The sequence below is a fragment of the Sycon ciliatum genome, chromosome 12, assembly GCF_964019385.1.
Source record: "Sycon ciliatum chromosome 12, ocSycCili1.1, whole genome shotgun sequence".
Classification (NCBI taxonomy): domain Eukaryota; kingdom Metazoa; phylum Porifera; class Calcarea; order Leucosolenida; family Sycettidae; genus Sycon; species Sycon ciliatum.
The window spans coordinates 1,397,468-1,416,600 of NC_088654.1; the positions used below are offsets into that span (position 1 = coordinate 1,397,468).

At 52.1% G+C, this 19,133-nt stretch overlaps 1 protein-coding gene and 1 long non-coding RNA gene across 2 annotated transcripts in view; both read right to left on the bottom strand.

Annotated features, from left to right (window-relative positions):
• Window positions 1-143: 143 nt before the first annotated feature.
• The window catches only part of LOC135828255 (transmembrane protein 180-like), a 42,682-nt gene continuing 23,692 nt past the window's right edge, over window positions 144-19,133 (bottom strand). Inside the window, exons 9-17 of the mRNA XM_065340703.1 lie at window positions 19,034-19,062; window positions 18,192-18,266; window positions 15,375-15,419; window positions 14,821-14,898; window positions 14,378-14,454; window positions 13,196-13,279; window positions 10,489-10,597; window positions 9,523-9,550; window positions 144-1,428 (exon numbers count right to left, since the gene is read on the bottom strand). Coding sequence (XP_065196775.1) covers window positions 1,277-1,428; window positions 9,523-9,550; window positions 10,489-10,597; window positions 13,196-13,279; window positions 14,378-14,454; window positions 14,821-14,898; window positions 15,375-15,419; window positions 18,192-18,266; window positions 19,034-19,062 — 677 coding nt within the window. The 3' untranslated portion in view covers window positions 144-1,276. The remainder of the gene's footprint in view (window positions 1,429-9,522; window positions 9,551-10,488; window positions 10,598-13,195; window positions 13,280-14,377; window positions 14,455-14,820; window positions 14,899-15,374; window positions 15,420-18,191; window positions 18,267-19,033; window positions 19,063-19,133) is intronic.
• Window positions 4,980-6,586, bottom strand: LOC135828256 (uncharacterized). The gene is made up of 3 exons (XR_010555609.1): window positions 6,561-6,586; window positions 5,627-5,860; window positions 4,980-5,082 (listed from the first exon to the last, which is right to left on the bottom strand). It is a non-coding gene; the product is annotated as an uncharacterized LOC135828256 (long non-coding RNA).

The following is a 19,133-nucleotide window of genomic DNA, read 5'->3' on the forward strand; positions in this document are numbered from 1 at the left end:
ACATCGGACACCAGACATTGCTACTCCCTACCACACAACATAACACATGCATTACTGCATGCAGCTCAGGCAGTAAGGAGCACCAAAAACACACGCATTCCTGCATGCAGGTGAAACAGCAAGGACCACCGGAACCCACCACACACAGTGACACCATAACATATGCACAGCAAATGCTGCATCGACACCCGCTGCTAGGACAGGGTCATAGAATGGCCACCACGCCATGGGTACAGGATACGTTGTTGTCATGGATACGTAGTTGTTATGGATACGTAGTCGTTATGGATACGGTGTTGTGTCCATAGAGTGATGGTGTTGCTGAATCATGGAAAAAAGGGGCAAACCATGCGGACAGGCGTGAAAAAGATAAAAGTACATACCAGTCAGGAGCTGCGGAGTAAACGAGTGGATGCTGGTATGCACTGTGCTGCAAGGCACGGCTTGCACGCATAGATGCTACTAACAAAATAACTGGCCAGCAGTGAAAGTGGCTTGCACAAAACGTATATGAAGTGCAGTGTAGCATGAAAATTATTACTTGTAGCAGTGAGCTTGTGTTGGTACAGGCATGTATTTACACAGTACACAGCAGTGGATTGACTGTACTGCACAGACAGCACTGGACAGACAGCAGTGGATTGACTGTACTGCACAGACAGCAGTGGATAGATAGCAGTGGATAGACAGCAGTGGATAGATAGTAGTGAATAAACAGCAGTGGATAGATAGCAGTGGATTGACTGGTGTGGATTGACTGCAGTGGGTGGACAGTAGTGGATAGACAGTAGTGGATTGACAGTCGTGGATTGACAGTCGTGGATAAACAGCAGTCGTGGAGTGGATTGGCTACAGGCACGCCAAGCACACGCCAGCATGATCCGAGTGGCAATATCAGTACTCGGCTGAAAGGCGGGATCACTGCACTATGGTTGAATGACATCAACCGAAGGCCAGTATGATGTCACCATAGATGTTGCTATGACTACAACATAGAGTTCAGTCACCATAGCACCGCAGAGCGATTGCAAGCGCATTCTACAATTCGTAGTAATATCACTGGATATGCATGTGACTCTCAACAACGCTACTGGAGGACATTAAGATGATGCAACGAGGACATCACCACGTGCAATGACGACATCACGTGTGAAGTGGTGACATCATCGTGTATATTGGTGACATCACCGTGTGACGTGGTGATATCGCCGTGAGCAGTAGTGATATTGCTGTTTACTGTGGTGACATCACCATTGCAACGGTGTATGTCATCATATCATCTGACATCTGTGGGCAAGAGGAGGGAAGCTGTATGAGTGGAGCGGAGCGTGTAAAACTTCCACAGAAGCAGCTGGATGGCACCAAGCAGCGTTGGTAGACCGCACAATAATAGAAACATGCCATCGGCCAATGTTGCGGCTGGAGCGCCTAGAGCATCAGACATCGCAAAACAAGGAGAAAAAAACAAGCGAGCAGGAGTTGCAGTGGCTTGCATACTCTCTAAACTGATACAAAAGTCAGCATTGCCCTCTCTGCCCCTACCCCGACCATCCAAACCCTTCCGTGCTTGTGTGGTATATGACTGTATATGTGTATCCCCTGTCTCCGTGTAGTCATGGTCTAGTGTGTAACTTACACACTTGCAATCAACCTTGAAGTAGTGAACACACATGTGGCTGGCTGAGGTCTTGGTCAGGGTTGGATCGACTACACATTAATCTATACTGCCGGGTACCCAGGGTTGGATCGACTACAGACTAGTCTATACTGCCGGGTACCCAGGGTTGGATCGACTACACACTAATCTATGCTGCCGGGTACCCAGGGTTGGATCTACTACACACTAGTCTATACTGCCGGGTACCCAGGGTTGGATCTACTACACACCAGTCTATACTGCCGGGTAGCCAGGGTTGGATCTACTACACACCAGTCTATACTGCCGGGTACCCAGGGTTGGGGTGACTACACACTAGTCTATACTGCCGGGTACCCAGGGTTGGGGTGACTACACACTGGTCTATACTGCCGGGTACCCAGGGTTGGATCGACTACACACTAGTCTATACTGCCGGGTACCCAGGGTTGGGGTGACTACACACTAGTCTATACTGCCGGGTACCCAGGGTTGGATCTACTACACACTAGTCTATGCTGCCGGGTACCCAGGGTTGGATCTACTACACACTGGTCTATACTGCCGGGTACCCAGGGTTGGATCGACTACACACTAGTCTATACTGCCGGGTACCCAGGGTTGGGGTGACTACACACTAGTCTATACTGCCGGGTACCCAGGGTTGGATCTACTACACACTAGTCTATACTGCCGGGTACCCAGGGTTGGATCTACTACACACTGGTCTATACTGCCGGGTACCCAGGGTTGGATCGACTACACACTAGTCTATACTGCCGGGTACCCAGGGTTGGGGTGACTACACACTAGTCTATACTGCCGGGTACCCAGGGTTGGGGTGACTACACACTAGTCTATACTGCCGGGTACCCAGGGTTGGATCGACTACAGACTAGTCTATACTGCCGGGTACCCAGGGTTGGATCGACTACAGACTAGTCTATACTGCCGGGTACCCAGGGTTGGGGTGACTACACACTAGTCTATACTGCCGGGTACCCAGGGTTGGGGTGACTACACACTAGTCTATACTGCCGGGTACCCAGGGTTGGATCGACTACACACTAGTCTATACTGCCGGGTACCCAGGGTTGGGGTGACTACACACTAGTCTATACTGCCGGGTACCCAGGGTTGGATCGACTACACACTAGTCTATACTGCCGGGTACCCAGGGTTGGGGTGACTACACACTAGTCTATGCTGCCGGGTACCCAGGGTTGGGGTGACTACACACTGGTCTATACTGCCGGGTACCCAGGGTTGGGGTGACTACACACTAGTCTATACTGCCGGGTACCCAGGGTTGGATCTACTACACACTAGTCTATACTGCCGGGTACCCAGGGTTGGGGTGACTACACACTGGTCTATACTGCCGGGTACCCAGGGTTGGGGTGACTACACACTAGTCTATACTGCCGGGTACCCAGGGTTGGGGTGACTATACACTAGTCTATACTGCCGGGTACCCAGGGTTGGGGTGACTACACACTAGTCTATACTGCCGGGTACCCAGGGTTGGGGTGACTACACACTAGTCTATACTACCGGGTACCCAGGGTTGGGGTGACTACGCACTAGTCTATACTGCCGGGTACCCAGGGTTGGATCGACTACACACCAGTCTATACTGCCGGGTACCCAGGGTTGGATCGACTACAGACTAGTCTATACTGCCGGGTAACTACAGGACTGCCGGGCTGCCACTTGCTCCGATTTTTGATCGCCTGTCGGACAAACCTGCCACTAAAGACCACCGCTTTCTCTGGACCCACAGGGTACAGGGTGGTCTTTAGTTACAGGTTCACTGTACTTTCACAGTCTGATGCCGATGGACCCATTGGGCAATGACGTAATGTTTTACCATAAAAGCGCATCATAGCCACCTGGGCATGGTTGTCCGGGGTGTTGAACAGCGCATTGCCGATCCCAGTGTACTCACATAACACCCCACACAGCCACACCTGGGCAAGGTCGTCCGGGGTGTTAAACAGTGCATTGCTGATCCCAGCGTACTCACATAACACCCCACACAGCCACACCTGGGCATGGTTGTCCGGGGTGTTAAACAGTGCATTGCTGATCCCAGCGTACTCACATAACACCCCACACAGCCACACCTGGGCAAGGTCGTCCGGGGTGTTAAACAGTGCATTGCTGATCCCAGCGTACTCACATAACACCCCACACAGCCACCTGGGCATGGTCGTCCGGGGTGTTGAACAGTGCATTGCTGATCCCAGTGTACTCACATAACACCCCACACAGCCACACCTGGGCATGGTCGTCCGGGGTGTTGAACAGTGCATTGCTGATCCCAGTGTACTCACATAACACCCCACACAGCCACACCTGGGCAAGGTCGTCTGGGGTGTTGAACAGTGCATTGCTGATCCCAGTGTACTCACATAACACCCCACACAGCCACACCTGGGCATGGTTGTCCGGGGTGTTAAACAGTGCATTGCTGATCCCAGCGTACTCACATAACACCCCACACAGCCACACCTGGGCATGGTTGTCCGGGGTGTTAAACAGTGCATTCCTGATCCCAGTGTACTCACATAACACCCCACACAGCCACACCTGGGCATGGTCGTCTGGGGTGTTGAACAGTGCATTGCTGATCCCAGTGTACTCACATAACACCCCACACAGCCACACCTGGGCATGGTCGTCTGGGGTGTTAAACAGTGCATTGCTGATCCCAGCGTACTCACATAACACCCCACACAGCCACACCTGGGCATGGTCGTCCGGGGTGTTGAACAGTGCATTGCTGATCCCAGTGTACTCACATAACACCCCACACAGCCACACCTGGGCATGGTCGTCCGGGGTGTTGAACAGTGCATTGCTGATCCCAGTGTACTCACATAACACCCCACACAGCCACACCTGGGCAAGGTCGTCCGGGGTGTTGAACAGTGCATTGCTGATCCCAGTGTACTCACATAACACCCCACACAGCCACACCTGGGCATGGTTGTCCGGGGTGTTAAACAGTGCATTGCTGATCCCAGTGTACTCACATAACACCCCACACAGCCACCTGGGCATGGTTGTCCGGGGTGTTAAACAGTGCATTGCTGATCCCAGTGTACTCACATAACACCCCACACAGCCACACCTGGGCATGGCCGTCTGGGGTGTTGAACAGTGCATTGCTGATCCCAGTGTACTCACATAACACCCCACACAGCCACACCTGGGCATGGTCGTCTGGGGTGTTAAACAGTGCATTGCTGATCCCAGCGTACTCACATAACACCCCACACAGCCACACCTGGGCATGGTTGTCCGGGGTGTTAAACAGTGCATTGCTGATCCCAGCGTACTCACATAACACCCCACACAGCCACACCTGGGCAAGGTCGTCCGGGGTGTTAAACAGTGCATTGCTGATCCCAGCGTACTCACATAACACCCCACACAGCCACCTGGGCATGGTCGTCCGGGGTGTTGAACAGTGCATTGCTGATCCCAGTGTACTCACATACCACCCCACACAGCCACACCTGGGCATGGTTGTCCGGGGTGTTAAACAGTGCATTGCTGATCCCAGCGTACTCACATAACACCCCACACAGCCACACCTGGGCATGGTTGTCCGGGGTGTTAAACAGTGCATTCCTGATCCCAGTGTACTCACATAACACCCCACACAGCCACACCTGGGCATGGTCGTCTGGGGTGTTGAACAGTGCATTGCTGATCCCAGTGTACTCACATAACACCCCACACAGCCACACCTGGGCATGGTCGTCTGGGGTGTTAAACAGTGCATTGCTGATCCCAGCGTACTCACATAACACCCCACACAGCCACACCTGGGCATGGTCGTCCGGGGTGTTGAACAGTGCATTGCTGATCCCAGTGTACTCACATAACACCCCACACAGCCACACCTGGGCATGGTCGTCCGGGGTGTTGAACAGTGCATTGCTGATCCCAGTGTACTCACATAACACCCCACACAGCCACACCTGGGCAAGGTCGTCCGGGGTGTTGAACAGTGCATTGCTGATCCCAGTGTACTCACATAACACCCCACACAGCCACACCTGGGCATGGTTGTCCGGGGTGTTAAACAGTGCATTGCTGATCCCAGCGTACTCACATAACACCCCACACAGCCACACCTGGGCAAGGTCGTCCGGGGTGTTAAACAGTGCATTGCTGATCCCAGCGTACTCACATAACACCCCACACAGCCACCTGGGCATGGTCGTCCGGGGTGTTGAACAGTGCATTGCTGATCCCAGTGTACTCACGTAACACCCCACACAGCCACACCTGGGCATGGTCGTCCGGGGTGTTGAACAGTGCATTGCTGATCCCAGTGTACTCACATAACACCCCACACAGCCACACCTGGGCAAGGTCGTCTGGGGTGTTGAACAGTGCATTGCTGATCCCAGTGTACTCACATAACACCCCACACAGCCACACCTGGGCATGGTTGTCCGGGGTGTTAAACAGTGCATTGCTGATCCCAGCGTACTCACATAACACCCCACACAGCCACACCTGGGCATGGTTGTCCGGGGTGTTAAACAGTGCATTCCTGATCCCAGTGTACTCACATAACACCCCACACAGCCACACCTGGGCATGGTCGTCTGGGGTGTTGAACAGTGCATTGCTGATCCCAGTGTACTCACATAACACCCCACACAGCCACACCTGGGCATGGTCGTCTGGGGTGTTAAACAGTGCATTGCTGATCCCAGCGTACTCACATAACACCCCACACAGCCACACCTGGGCATGGTCGTCCGGGGTGTTGAACAGTGCATTGCTGATCCCAGTGTACTCACATAACACCCCACACAGCCACACCTGGGCATGGTCGTCCGGGGTGTTGAACAGTGCATTGCTGATCCCAGTGTACTCACATAACACCCCACACAGCCACACCTGGGCAAGGTCGTCCGGGGTGTTGAACAGTGCATTGCTGATCCCAGTGTACTCACATAACACCCCACACAGCCACACCTGGGCATGGTTGTCCGGGGTGTTAAACAGTGCATTGCTGATCCCAGCGTACTCACATAACACCCCACACAGCCACCTGGGCATGGTTGTCCGGGGTGTTAAACAGTGCATTGCTGATCCCAGTGTACTCACATAACACCCCACACAGCCACACCTGGGCATGGCCGTCTGGGGTGTTGAACAGTGCATTGCTGATCCCAGTGTACTCACATAACACCCCACACAGCCACACCTGGGCATGGTCGTCTGGGGTGTTAAACAGTGCATTGCTGATCCCAGCGTACTCACATAACACCCCACACAGCCACACCTGGGCATGGTTGTCCGGGGTGTTAAACAGTGCATTGCTGATCCCAGCGTACTCACATAACACCCCACACAGCCACACCTGGGCAAGGTCGTCCGGGGTGTTAAACAGTGCATTGCTGATCCCAGCGTACTCACATAACACCCCACACAGCCACCTGGGCATGGTCGTCCGGGGTGTTGAACAGTGCATTGCTGATCCCAGTGTACTCACATACCACCCCACACAGCCACACCTGGGCATGGTTGTCCGGGGTGTTAAACAGTGCATTGCTGATCCCAGCGTACTCACATAACACCCCACACAGCCACACCTGGGCATGGTTGTCCGGGGTGTTAAACAGTGCATTCCTGATCCCAGTGTACTCACATAACACCCCACACAGCCACACCTGGGCATGGTCGTCTGGGGTGTTGAACAGTGCATTGCTGATCCCAGTGTACTCACATAACACCCCACACAGCCACACCTGGGCATGGTCGTCTGGGGTGTTAAACAGTGCATTGCTGATCCCAGCGTACTCACATAACACCCCACACAGCCACACCTGGGCATGGTCGTCCGGGGTGTTGAACAGTGCATTGCTGATCCCAGTGTACTCACATAACACCCCACACAGCCACACCTGGGCATGGTCGTCCGGGGTGTTGAACAGTGCATTGCTGATCCCAGTGTACTCACATAACACCCCACACAGCCACACCTGGGCAAGGTCGTCCGGGGTGTTGAACAGTGCATTGCTGATCCCAGTGTACTCACATAACACCCCACACAGCCACACCTGGGCATGGTTGTCCGGGGTGTTAAACAGTGCATTGCTGATCCCAGCGTACTCACATAACACCCCACACAGCCACCTGGGCATGGTTGTCCGGGGTGTTAAACAGTGCATTGCTGATCCCAGTGTACTCACATAACACCCCACACAGCCACACCTGGGCATGGCCGTCTGGGGTGTTGAACAGTGCATTGCTGATCCCAGTGTACTCACATAACACCCCACACAGCCACACCTGGGCATGGTCGCCTGGGGTGTTAAACAGTGCATTGCTGATCCCAGCGTACTCACATAACACCCCACACAGCCACACCTGGGCATGGTCGTCCGGGGTGTTGAACAGTGCATTGCTGATCCCAGTGTACTCACATAACACCCCACACAGCCATACCTGGGCATGGTCGTCCGGGGTGTTGAACAGTGCATTGCTGATCCCAGCGTACTCACATAACACCCCACACAGCCACACCTGGGCAAGGTCGTCCGGGGTGTTGAACAGTGCATTGCTGATCCCAGTGTACTCACATAACACCCCACACAGCCACACCTGGGCATGGCCGTCTGGGGTGTTGAACAGTGCATTGCTGATCCCAGTGTACTCACATAACACCCCACACAGCCACACCTGGGCATGGTCGTCCGGGGTGTTGAACAGTGCATTGCTGATCCCAGTGTACTCACATAACACCCCACACAGCCACACCTGGGCATGGTTGTCCGGGGTGTTAAACAGTGCATTGCTGATCCCAGTGTACTCACATAACACCCCACACAGCCACACCTGGGCAAGGTTGTCCGGGGTGTTAAACAGTGCATTGCTGATCCCAGTGTACTCACATAACACCCCACACAGCCACACCTGGGCATGGTTGTCCGGGGTGTTAAACAGTGCATTGCTCATCCCAGCGTACTCACATAACACCCCACACAGCCACACCTGGGCAAGGTCGTCTGGGGTGTTGAACAGTGGATTGCTCATCCCAGTGCACTCACATAACACCCCACACAGCCACCTGGGCAGGGTCGTCTGGGGTGTTGAACAGTGCATTGCTCATCCCAGCGTACTCACATAACACCCCACACAGTCACACCTGGGCAAGGTCGTCCGGGGTGTTGAACAGTGCATTGCTGATCCCAGTGTACTCACATAACACCCCACACAGCCACACCTGGGCATGGTCGTCTGGGGTGTTGAACAGTGCATTGCCGATCCCAGTGTACTCACATAACACCCCACACAGCCACACCGGGGCATGGTCGTCTGGGGTGTTGAACAGTGCATTGCCGATCCCAGTGTACTCACATAACACCCCACACAGCCACACCTGGGCATGGTCGTCCGGGGTGTTGAACAGTGCATTGCCGATCCCAGTGTACTCACATAACACCCCACACAGCCACACCTGGGCATGGTCGTCCGGGGTGTTGAACAGTGCATTGCCGATCCCAGTGTACTCACATAACACCCCACACAGCCACACCTGGGCATGGTCGCCCGGGGTGTTGAACAGTGCATTGCTGATCCCAGTGTACTCACATGCATTACTCATACCTTCCATATTTGGCAATGCGCAATGGGTCAATTGTTGAGCTCCAATGCCCATAAGATACATGTGCTCTTCCTACCCACAGCAATGAACATGCTTTGAGCACACGGCTTTAGAAATGCCAGGCTAGGTAGGGCTCACTGCACTAGTGTACAAACCGACCGTTGCACATTTTCTAGCCACGCATTCTCAAAACGTCACCAGCAATTCAGGCACGCACAACATAAGACAGAGTATTCTACATACGTACCCTCCATGGCGGTCAATCCTATGCCACGCTGTACAGCAGCAGCAGTATAAAAAGAGACAAAAAAACACACAGAAAAAATCGATACCGTATCAGTAATGCTTTCGGCCAGTGGTTGAAACAAACAGCACGAGTAGACAGGCCAAGGGTTGCTAAACTGCAGCAGCAACTACAACAACAACTATGTCCGTCATCATTAGCAGCAGCAACAGCAGCAACAACAGCAGCAACAACAACAACAGCAGCAACAACATCAGCAGCAGCAGCAACAACATCAGCAGCAGCAGCAGCAACAACATCAGTAGCAGCAGCAGCAGCAGCAGCAACAACATCAGCAGCAGCAGCAGCAGCAACAACATCAGTAGCAGCAGCAGCAGCAGCAACAACAACAGCAGTAGCAGCAAGAACAGCACCACCACCACCAGCAGCAGCAGGAACAGCATCAGAATAAGCAGCAACAGCAGCAGCAGCAAACAACAGGAACAGCAGCAGCACCGACAATAGCAGCAGCAACAGTTGCAACAGGAACAACACCGACAAGAGCGATAGCAGCGGCATCAAACATGAACATACTATCACCAGTAGAGAACCGTAGAGCAGGGGCAAACCGGGGACGCACCCAGGGACACAAACCAGGGATGCACCCAGGGACACAAACCAGGGATGCACCCAGGGACACAAACCAGGGATGCACCCAGGGACACAAACCAGGGACACAGCCAGGAACACAAACCAGGGACACAGCCAGGGACACAAACCAGGGACACAGCCAGGGACACAAACCAGGGACACAGCCAGGGACACAACCAGGGACACAAACCAGGGACACACCCAGGGACACAAACCAGGGACACAGCCAGGGACACAAACCAGGGACACAAACCAGGGACACAGCCAGGGATACAGCCAGGGACACAGCCAGGGACACAAACCAGGGACACAGCCAGGGACACAGGAGTATGGCCTAACCGTGTATCCATACATATCCATGATCTGCACAGTGAAGATAGGTGCCAGGGATTGTGCTGGCTTTGTGAACAGTGCATTCAAACCAAACACTGTTGAAGAACACGGCTGCCTGCAGTACAAACACAGACGGACAAATATGCACACGCACACACACACATATACACGCACACACACACACACACACACACACACACACACACACACACACACACACGCGCGCGCGCGCGCACACACCACACAAACAAACACACACACACACACACACACACACATGCAGACACATACGCAGACAGGAGCGCATACAGGCAAACACACACGCACACGCACACACACACACACACACACACACACACACACACACACACACACACACACACACACACACACACACACACACACACACACCCAATAAACAGTCTCAACTTCCTATCGGGAACACGACAGGTCACTGCGAGACAGCTCACAGCGCGACAACTCACAGCCGACAGCTCACAGTGTCGTCAACTCACAGCCAAGACAGCTCACAGCCAAGACAACTCACAGCCAAGACAACTCACAGCCAAGACAACTCACAGCCAAGACAACCTACAGCCTCGTCAACTCGCAGTTTCGTCAACTCACAGCCTCGTCAACTCGCAGTGTCGTCAACTTACATCAATTGAATAGAAAAAAAATCGTTTTGGTCATGGATACAAGTGTCGTGGTGGGATCACTACACCATGGTTTCTTTAGCAGATTACGTTACGAAAACGCAGCGAGGATGAGAGAAAGTAGTCTTTCGTGGGTATGCCTACGTGAAAGATAAAGACGGGCCCAGAGACATCAGTTACTGGAGGTGTGAGCGGAAGGACGAGCTGCATTGTAAAGGGAGAGTGAAGATGTCGGAGAGGAGAATAGTGGCCTTGGTCGGTGACCACAACCATCCCGCAGAGGCTGAGAGGCAGGAGGTGGCTGCTGTGAGAGATGCCATTACTGTACATAGCCAAGAGACAGTGGAGTCAACGTCTCAAATTGTAAACGGCACGCTAGCGGAAGCTTCGTTTGCAGTGGCAGTGCAGCTGCCAGACTCCAAGTCACTTAAGCGGCAATCGCAACGAGATCGCCTGCGGGTTCAGAACGTTCCGCCGAACCCAGGCACACTGCAAGACCTCCAGCTGCAGGAGCGCTATCAAGAAACGAAGGGTGGGGACGTCTTCCTTCTCTACGACAGTGGACCGGAAACTGCGGACAACAGAATTATTGTGTTCTGTACGCAGGAGAACCTCGACATGCTTGACGACTGTGGAAGCTGGTATAATGATGGTACATTCAAGATGGTGCCTCGCCAATTTTACCAGCTGTACACCATTTCAGTTAAGAAGAATGGCTACTTCCTGCCGCTTCTATACGCTTTGCTTCCCAACAAGACCCAGCAGACCTACGAGAGACTTCTGGACGTCATCATACAAGCTAAAGACGGCATCCAACCTCAAACAGTGATGATGGACTTTGAGAAGGGTGCAATGAACGCAATGCAGATGAAGTTCCCAGACTGTCAAATTCACGGCTGCTACTTCCATCTCAGCCAGAACATATTCCGACACGTGCAGAGTGCTGGTCTTCAGGAGAGGTACACCACCAATATAGCATTCGCCCTTGAAGTGCGGAAGTTAGCAGCCCTCGCATTTGTACCACTTGGTGATATTGTCGAATTCTTCCTTCACTTGGAAGACATATTGTCGCCAGAAATGGATCCCATCCTGGAGTACTTCGAGAAGAGTTACATTGGTACCCTTCGGCACAATGGTCAACGCAGAACGCCACTATTCTCACCTCCATTGTGGAATGTCCACGACAGCACTCTACAAAATAAAGACAGAACGAATAACAGTCAAGTAGGGTGGCACCGCAAGTTTTCGTCTACCATCGACTGCCATCATCCCACAATTTGGAAATTCCTGGATGGTATTTTTGTCGAGCAGGCAATGATGGAGCAGTGTGTGGAGAGGGAAAATGCAGGTCATGAGGCTCCGAAGAAGAGGAGGAAGTATGAAGATTGGGACAAGCGACTTCGTGCCATACTCCGGTCGTTTGAGACCAGGACGAAGGATGAGTTTCTACGAGGAGTTGCTGCAAACTTGGCATTTCATATAATTATGTGATTCTTACAGGAATGAAGCATTGCAAAATGACTGAATTACTCTTTGCTACTGCCAGTTTCATCATTGACCCGGTATTCGAATACTTGTTGTTTGTTGTATGGTCAGTATCATTCAATATCATAGATGCAGGGTCGTACGCAACCGTGCTTTGCATTCAACTCTCTCGTGGTCACTTTGCACTATTTGCCAGCGTAACCTTCTGAACCATGTGAAGTTCTGCCGTCATTGCAGCACTGCATGGAGTATATGCAGGTAGTTGCACACTCTTGGGGTTATGTACTCTTACTGATGGTGAGAACACTATACCACCCCCCCCCCCCCCCCCCCCCAAAAACTCTCCTTGTCCCCTTCCCCACAGGGGATAGCACAAGGTATCATGCCTCATGGCGAGAACATTATACCCCGGAGCAGCAGCAGCAAAAGCAGCAGCAACCGTAGCCACAGCAGTAACAGCAGCAGTAACAGCATCAGAGCTGTGCGAATCAAAACACCGCATCGCAAACACCACATGGCGGACACCCTATCGGATTACTGAGATCACGACATGCAGGTAGAGTGGTTCTTACTGTCGTCGATGTCTTGATGAGTCAGCATCAATGATATCAGACAGGCTCAGGTTGAATAGAGAGAAGGTGGCCTCAGCTACTCCTCTGAAACACATCACATACATGTACAACCATGTAAACACACACACGCACGCACGCACGCACGCACACACACACACGCGCACACACACACACACACACACACACACACGCACACACGCAATGAGAGTTTTGACCTGCACTTGGATGTTGACCTGCGATTGAAATTCATGTGGTGTGTAAGAGTACCCGGCTATCCCATTTCAAACCCATGCAGAATTCAGCAAATACGCCTACAGGGGCGTGCTCGGCCCCCCAACTAGGGGGGTGCACGGGAGCCGAGGGGATCCCCCCCCCCCCCCCCCGGCAATTTTCTGCAATTTGTTTGCAACCTTTCTTGAATTTTAGAGCATATTTGCATACATTACAATTGCAATTACCCAGATTGAAAATTTTTGGGGGGTGCACGTGCCCCCCGTGCCCATCGCCGAGCACGCGCCTGCGCCTAAGACATCACTGAAACAGAAAGTGTAAGTGACTTAGACGGAGAGAGAGAAGGGGAGGGGGGGGTGGGGGTGGGGGGGGGGGGGGGGGGAGGGTGGAAAGTACTGTAAACTGACTACTGTTTGAGATGTATTAGTGTTTGCTAATTTTGTGAGAAGAGCTTAACGCGAATATTAACCATTGTGAAATCAAACTTCAACAGTGGGTGTATATGTGTGGCCACAGTGCTCCACGAACATTTGCCATCGTACACTCACTGGTTCAGAGAGATCGCAAATATTGAGTGACGCAAACATTGCGTGGCTTATCGTATGCCTCAAAAACCCCTCCCCTCCCTTCTCTCTAACCTGGGAATGCGAATGCTGCATTGCAGTTTTTATTCGTTTGCGTGAGAACGAATTACCACGCACAAGAAAGACTCCATCAACCAGAGCATGTAGTAGACAGAAGTGTGTGAAAGGCCCCTCAACATCAGTGTTAACCATAGTTTATTTCTCATGTCAAAAACTACGCAAACGATCAATAGCGCTGTCCGAAACATACACCTGAATATGCACGCTGTCCATTAAGAGTTCTAGGCATGAATAGTACACATACTTTTAACCAATTTCTCGTGTAAAAGTGAAGCTATGGATACCAAGCCCTCTGGTCATCACTCACCGATCAAGAACAAAGAAAACAGCCAACAGGAGAAGGGCATGGCGACCAGCAACAAACATTGCTAATGATGCCACCACCTTTAGACACAGCACAGAATGTGATAAACACACCCACACACATACGCACGCACGCACGCACGCACACACACACACACACATGGCCATGCACACAAACATGTACACACACACATACACACACACACACACACACACACACACACACACACACAGATACATGTACAGCCACACAAACCCCTGACCTCAATCCAAACACACACACACATCATGGCAAGTTTCCGCAAACTCAGTTCTTGAGCAACTGCAAAGCAGAGTATAATACGCCCAGTGGAGAGATAGCATGGAGATGGCAACATGGTATGAATCGTTCCTTGAAGACACCGACCAACGCAAACACTCTTCAGCACTACATTGCCGTGTGCTCACCTTGAAGACGAATGACCACATCACCAAATTGTAGGAGCCCCATCTAGCTAGGGCCGTACCAGCCAGTAGGACTACCACCTGAACATACGCACACACACACACACACACAAACGCACACACACACACACACACACACACACACACACACACACACACACACCATACACATTGTCATCATAGACGGATCGAGTAGTGCCATAGGCAACACATCAGCAGTATCCATGCTCGTTTTCTACAGACACAGGCATTGGGAATGTGAAAATGAACAAAGTGGTCTGTACACAAGTGATGCATAGCCTCATCACATAGCAACCAGAGATAGCAGCCATCGTACAGTGTTTTCCTGCTGAGTATTCACCAGCACCTGAGAGATAGTTCTGATCTTTGCTTGCCGCTGGACAAGCGCAGGTGACGCGACTTTTGTTTGTCACCACTTGCCTAAATAGCTATGCGTTGTCAAGAAGCAGTGACGTCAGACTTCGACAGCCTATTCATTGCGATTATTCGTTTCATATCTCCCTGTAAATTATCCCTGTATACATCAGTGTGCTGACCTGTGGTAGGACATAGGCCAGACCAGCGATAAAATGAAGAAACTCCTGCAAGAGTACAAAAATGAATACACACATACACACATGCATGTGCACACACGCATAGACGCAAACACACACACACACACACACACACACACGCAAGCACACAGATGGACACACACAGGGGCTCATACACGCATTGCTCATACATTCCATAGCTGGTTTCGCTCTTGGGCTGCCCCCGCTGCAGGGGCAGGGTCGGCGCACGCCCTCTCGCACACGGCCCGGGCCTATGGGGTTAGCAGGTTGAGGACGTGATATAGCAACCGCCAGCCTCACAGACTAAGCATCATGCAGAAGTTCCGCATTGAAACACACACCGTTTAGGGTACCGTGTCTCCTCAAATACACACATTTTTTTTTTTGGAAAGCCCATCGCCGAAGGCGATGATAGCTATTAGGCGAGGCAGTAGTTCTTGTGTCGGGATAGATCATTCGGACGGCGAAAGTCGCGGCCGCAGACACAGACGAACACTCTTGGTTGGGGCTGGCTTGGTGGCTTCCGACGGCTACGTTCGCGCCAGTCCCTCCGGTCCTGAGCAAGGTGGTACCATTGCGCCTCCGGGATACCGGTCGCACGCAGGTCTGAAGCTGCCACATCTCTCCAACGACGCTTGGGTCCATGGCGGGGCCGCGTGTTAGTGCCCTCCGCAAACAGGATCTGCTTTGGCAACCTGGTGTAGTCCATCCTTGCGAGGTGACCAAGCCATCGCAGGCGATTCGCACGAATGGCCTCCTCCAGCGAGGCTGGCATGCCGCTGCGCTTCGCCAAGTCTTCACTTGACAGGTGTTCCTGCCACTGCTGGTCTCGGGTAACACTCAGGATCGTGCGAACACACTGTCGATGGAATGTGTCCAACCTGCGCAGGAGGGGTGCCTTCAGCGTCCATGTCTCAGAACCATACAGCAGCACTGTAAGGACCACGGCCTGGTAGACCTGACGTCGGATTCCAAGCGATAGACCCGAGTTCCGGAAAATTGGTTGGAGGAGGCTACCAAACGCCCTCGATGCCTTGGCGAGACGAGTTGTGACTTCGGCATCCAGCTCTCCATCGTCGCTGATCGTACTGCCGAGGTAGGTAAAATCGCTGACCACGCCGATCACGTCACCAGCACTCCCAGGCACCACAATATCAGCACGGATGACACTCGGACCGACCGCCAAGAACTTCGTCTTCGGCACACTAACAGTCAGGCCCCAGCCTGACGCACACTGCGTAAATTCCTTCACCATCGTCTCCATGTGCTCATGCGAAGTGGTATACAGGGCAGCATCATCCGCAAATAGCGACTCGGACACGGATAAGTCTGTGAGTCTGTGCTTGGCAGTACGGTCGCCAACCAACTTGCGGCCGATACGATGTTTCATCGGGAAACTAGGCACTGTGGATGTTGAGCGCCAGTGTGCAAGGACGGCAGAGAAGTAGAGGTTGAACAACATCGGATCCAGGGTGCAACCCTGGCGTAGACCATTCTCCACCCCAAAGCTGTCAGACTGACCACTACCCACGCGAACAGACGCCATCATACCCTCGTGAAGAGACCGGATCACCTGAAGCATGCGCGGAGGCACACCGAGTTTCTGCAGGACCAGCCAAAGCGCTGTTCGGGGGACCGAGACATACACACACACACACACACACACACACACACACACACACACACACACACACACACACACACACACACACACACACAAACACACACACACACACACACACATGCACACACGCACACGCACACACACGCACACACACACATCACAGCCTGTGCACAAGACAAGAAGGAGGCCATTCCGGCTACTATGGTCACTGCCTGAAAGCCCAAAGTCCACACTCATCTTGTGGGTGATGGAGGTTGAGCGGATACTAGTACTTGTCAGCGGTGTAGGTGGTCTCCCCTCCTAGGGGACTCACGGCCGCTTCACGGAAGTATTGTATCATACTTGTGCGTCCATGGAGCTATGAAGCCGAGACCTCTGGTCGGCTGAGCTTAATGGGCCCCACCACCACACTCCATTATTCACCCCAGTGTCTGGAGATATGTGGATTTTGTAGAAGAAAAAAAACCAAAAACCTGTAGGTTGGCTGGTGCATGTCATTCATGGTCATTACGTGCAAGCTGAACCTAGGTTGAAATTTTTAGGAGGGGGGGGGGGGGGGGTGTGTGTGTGTGTGTGGGTGGGGGGTGGGGGGTGAACGTGCCCCCGTCCTCCATGCGGACTGCGGGCCTGCTTGTTCACGCTCATAGACTCCCTAGCAACAACAACATGTCTTGGTACGTACAGAACTACCCTGGTTAGTAGGACATCCTGGTATGTACAGAACTACCCTGGTTAGTAGGACATCCTGGTATGTACAGAACTACCCTGGTTAGTAGGACATCCTGGTATGTACAGGACTACCCTGGTTAGTACGACCTCGGTTACAAGACAAACCTCAATAGTAGACAACGATTAAAAATCAACTGACGCCTGAAACGCGTACATTCACGTCCGGATAGTGGATACTAGAGAGGTTAAGATGCACGTTATTTCCGACGTGACGAGCGATTTCACGTCAAATCTGGCGTAAAACTCCAAATTTCGACGTGAGCTGCAGGTCACTCGCGTTGTTTTCCAACGCTTGAGCCAAATAACGCGAGCTGAACCTCCGGGTCACGTCTGAAATGACGTATATCTCGACCTCGCTAATACTCTATTATAAGATAACCGCCGGGGTTATCTACTAACCAGGGTAGACCTGTTCTAGTAGACTGCAGGTAGGAGAACTCACTCACCACTCCAAACCGTAGTCCGATGAGGTGATCGGCAAACACTGCAAAGAAATTGCTTCTGAACGTAGTGTGGAATATCTGTAATGACAACGATGACAATGACAACAACAGCAGCAGCAGCAGCAGTAACAACAGCAGCAGTAGCACCACCACCACCAGCAACAACAACAACAGCACCAGCATCAGCAGCAGCAACAGCAGCAGCAGCAGCAGCAGCAGCAGCGAACAATAGCAACAAAAACGACGACCACGATAGCAACAACAAGCACGTCAATGATAAAGGCAAAGGGATCAAAGCAACAACAAACTCAACAACGCCAGCGACAACGACCGAAACGTTGTACCAGTATTCCAGACTAATGGAGTGTTCATCTTCTTTGTCATGTGTCTGCTGCATTTGAACAGAAAGTAACCATGACCTGTGGACAGTGAAGCCAAAATGGACGACACCATGCGCCCATAGCCCTATTGGATTAGGTACAAATTAGTACAAAGAAAAACGTGTGATGTGCAGATACCCGGTACAAATGTCATACTGTAAGACATGTATATTTAACGAGGAAGTAAATCTAACGTTTTAACGGATCATATTTCTTCGTTATAATAAGATCCGTTGAGGCCGTACTGCTTCATATATGCTGTGTGTGGATATGGCAAAATACTGCAAGATCGTTAACATTATCTTCTCGTTAACCTATGAATTTTGGACAATCGTTAAATTTGCGACTCGTTTTAATAACATGTGTTACAGTAAATCACTGGTGCAAGGAGAATTGCATCATGAAAATGACTCTGGGGGGGGGGGGGGTATGCACTCTTGCCGACACCAATACACACCGACTTACCTGGCAGAAATTCATGCCCACAAACAACACTGCAGAAACACACACACACACACCAGTGAACAGCACATACAAACACACGGACACACGCATGCGTACACAC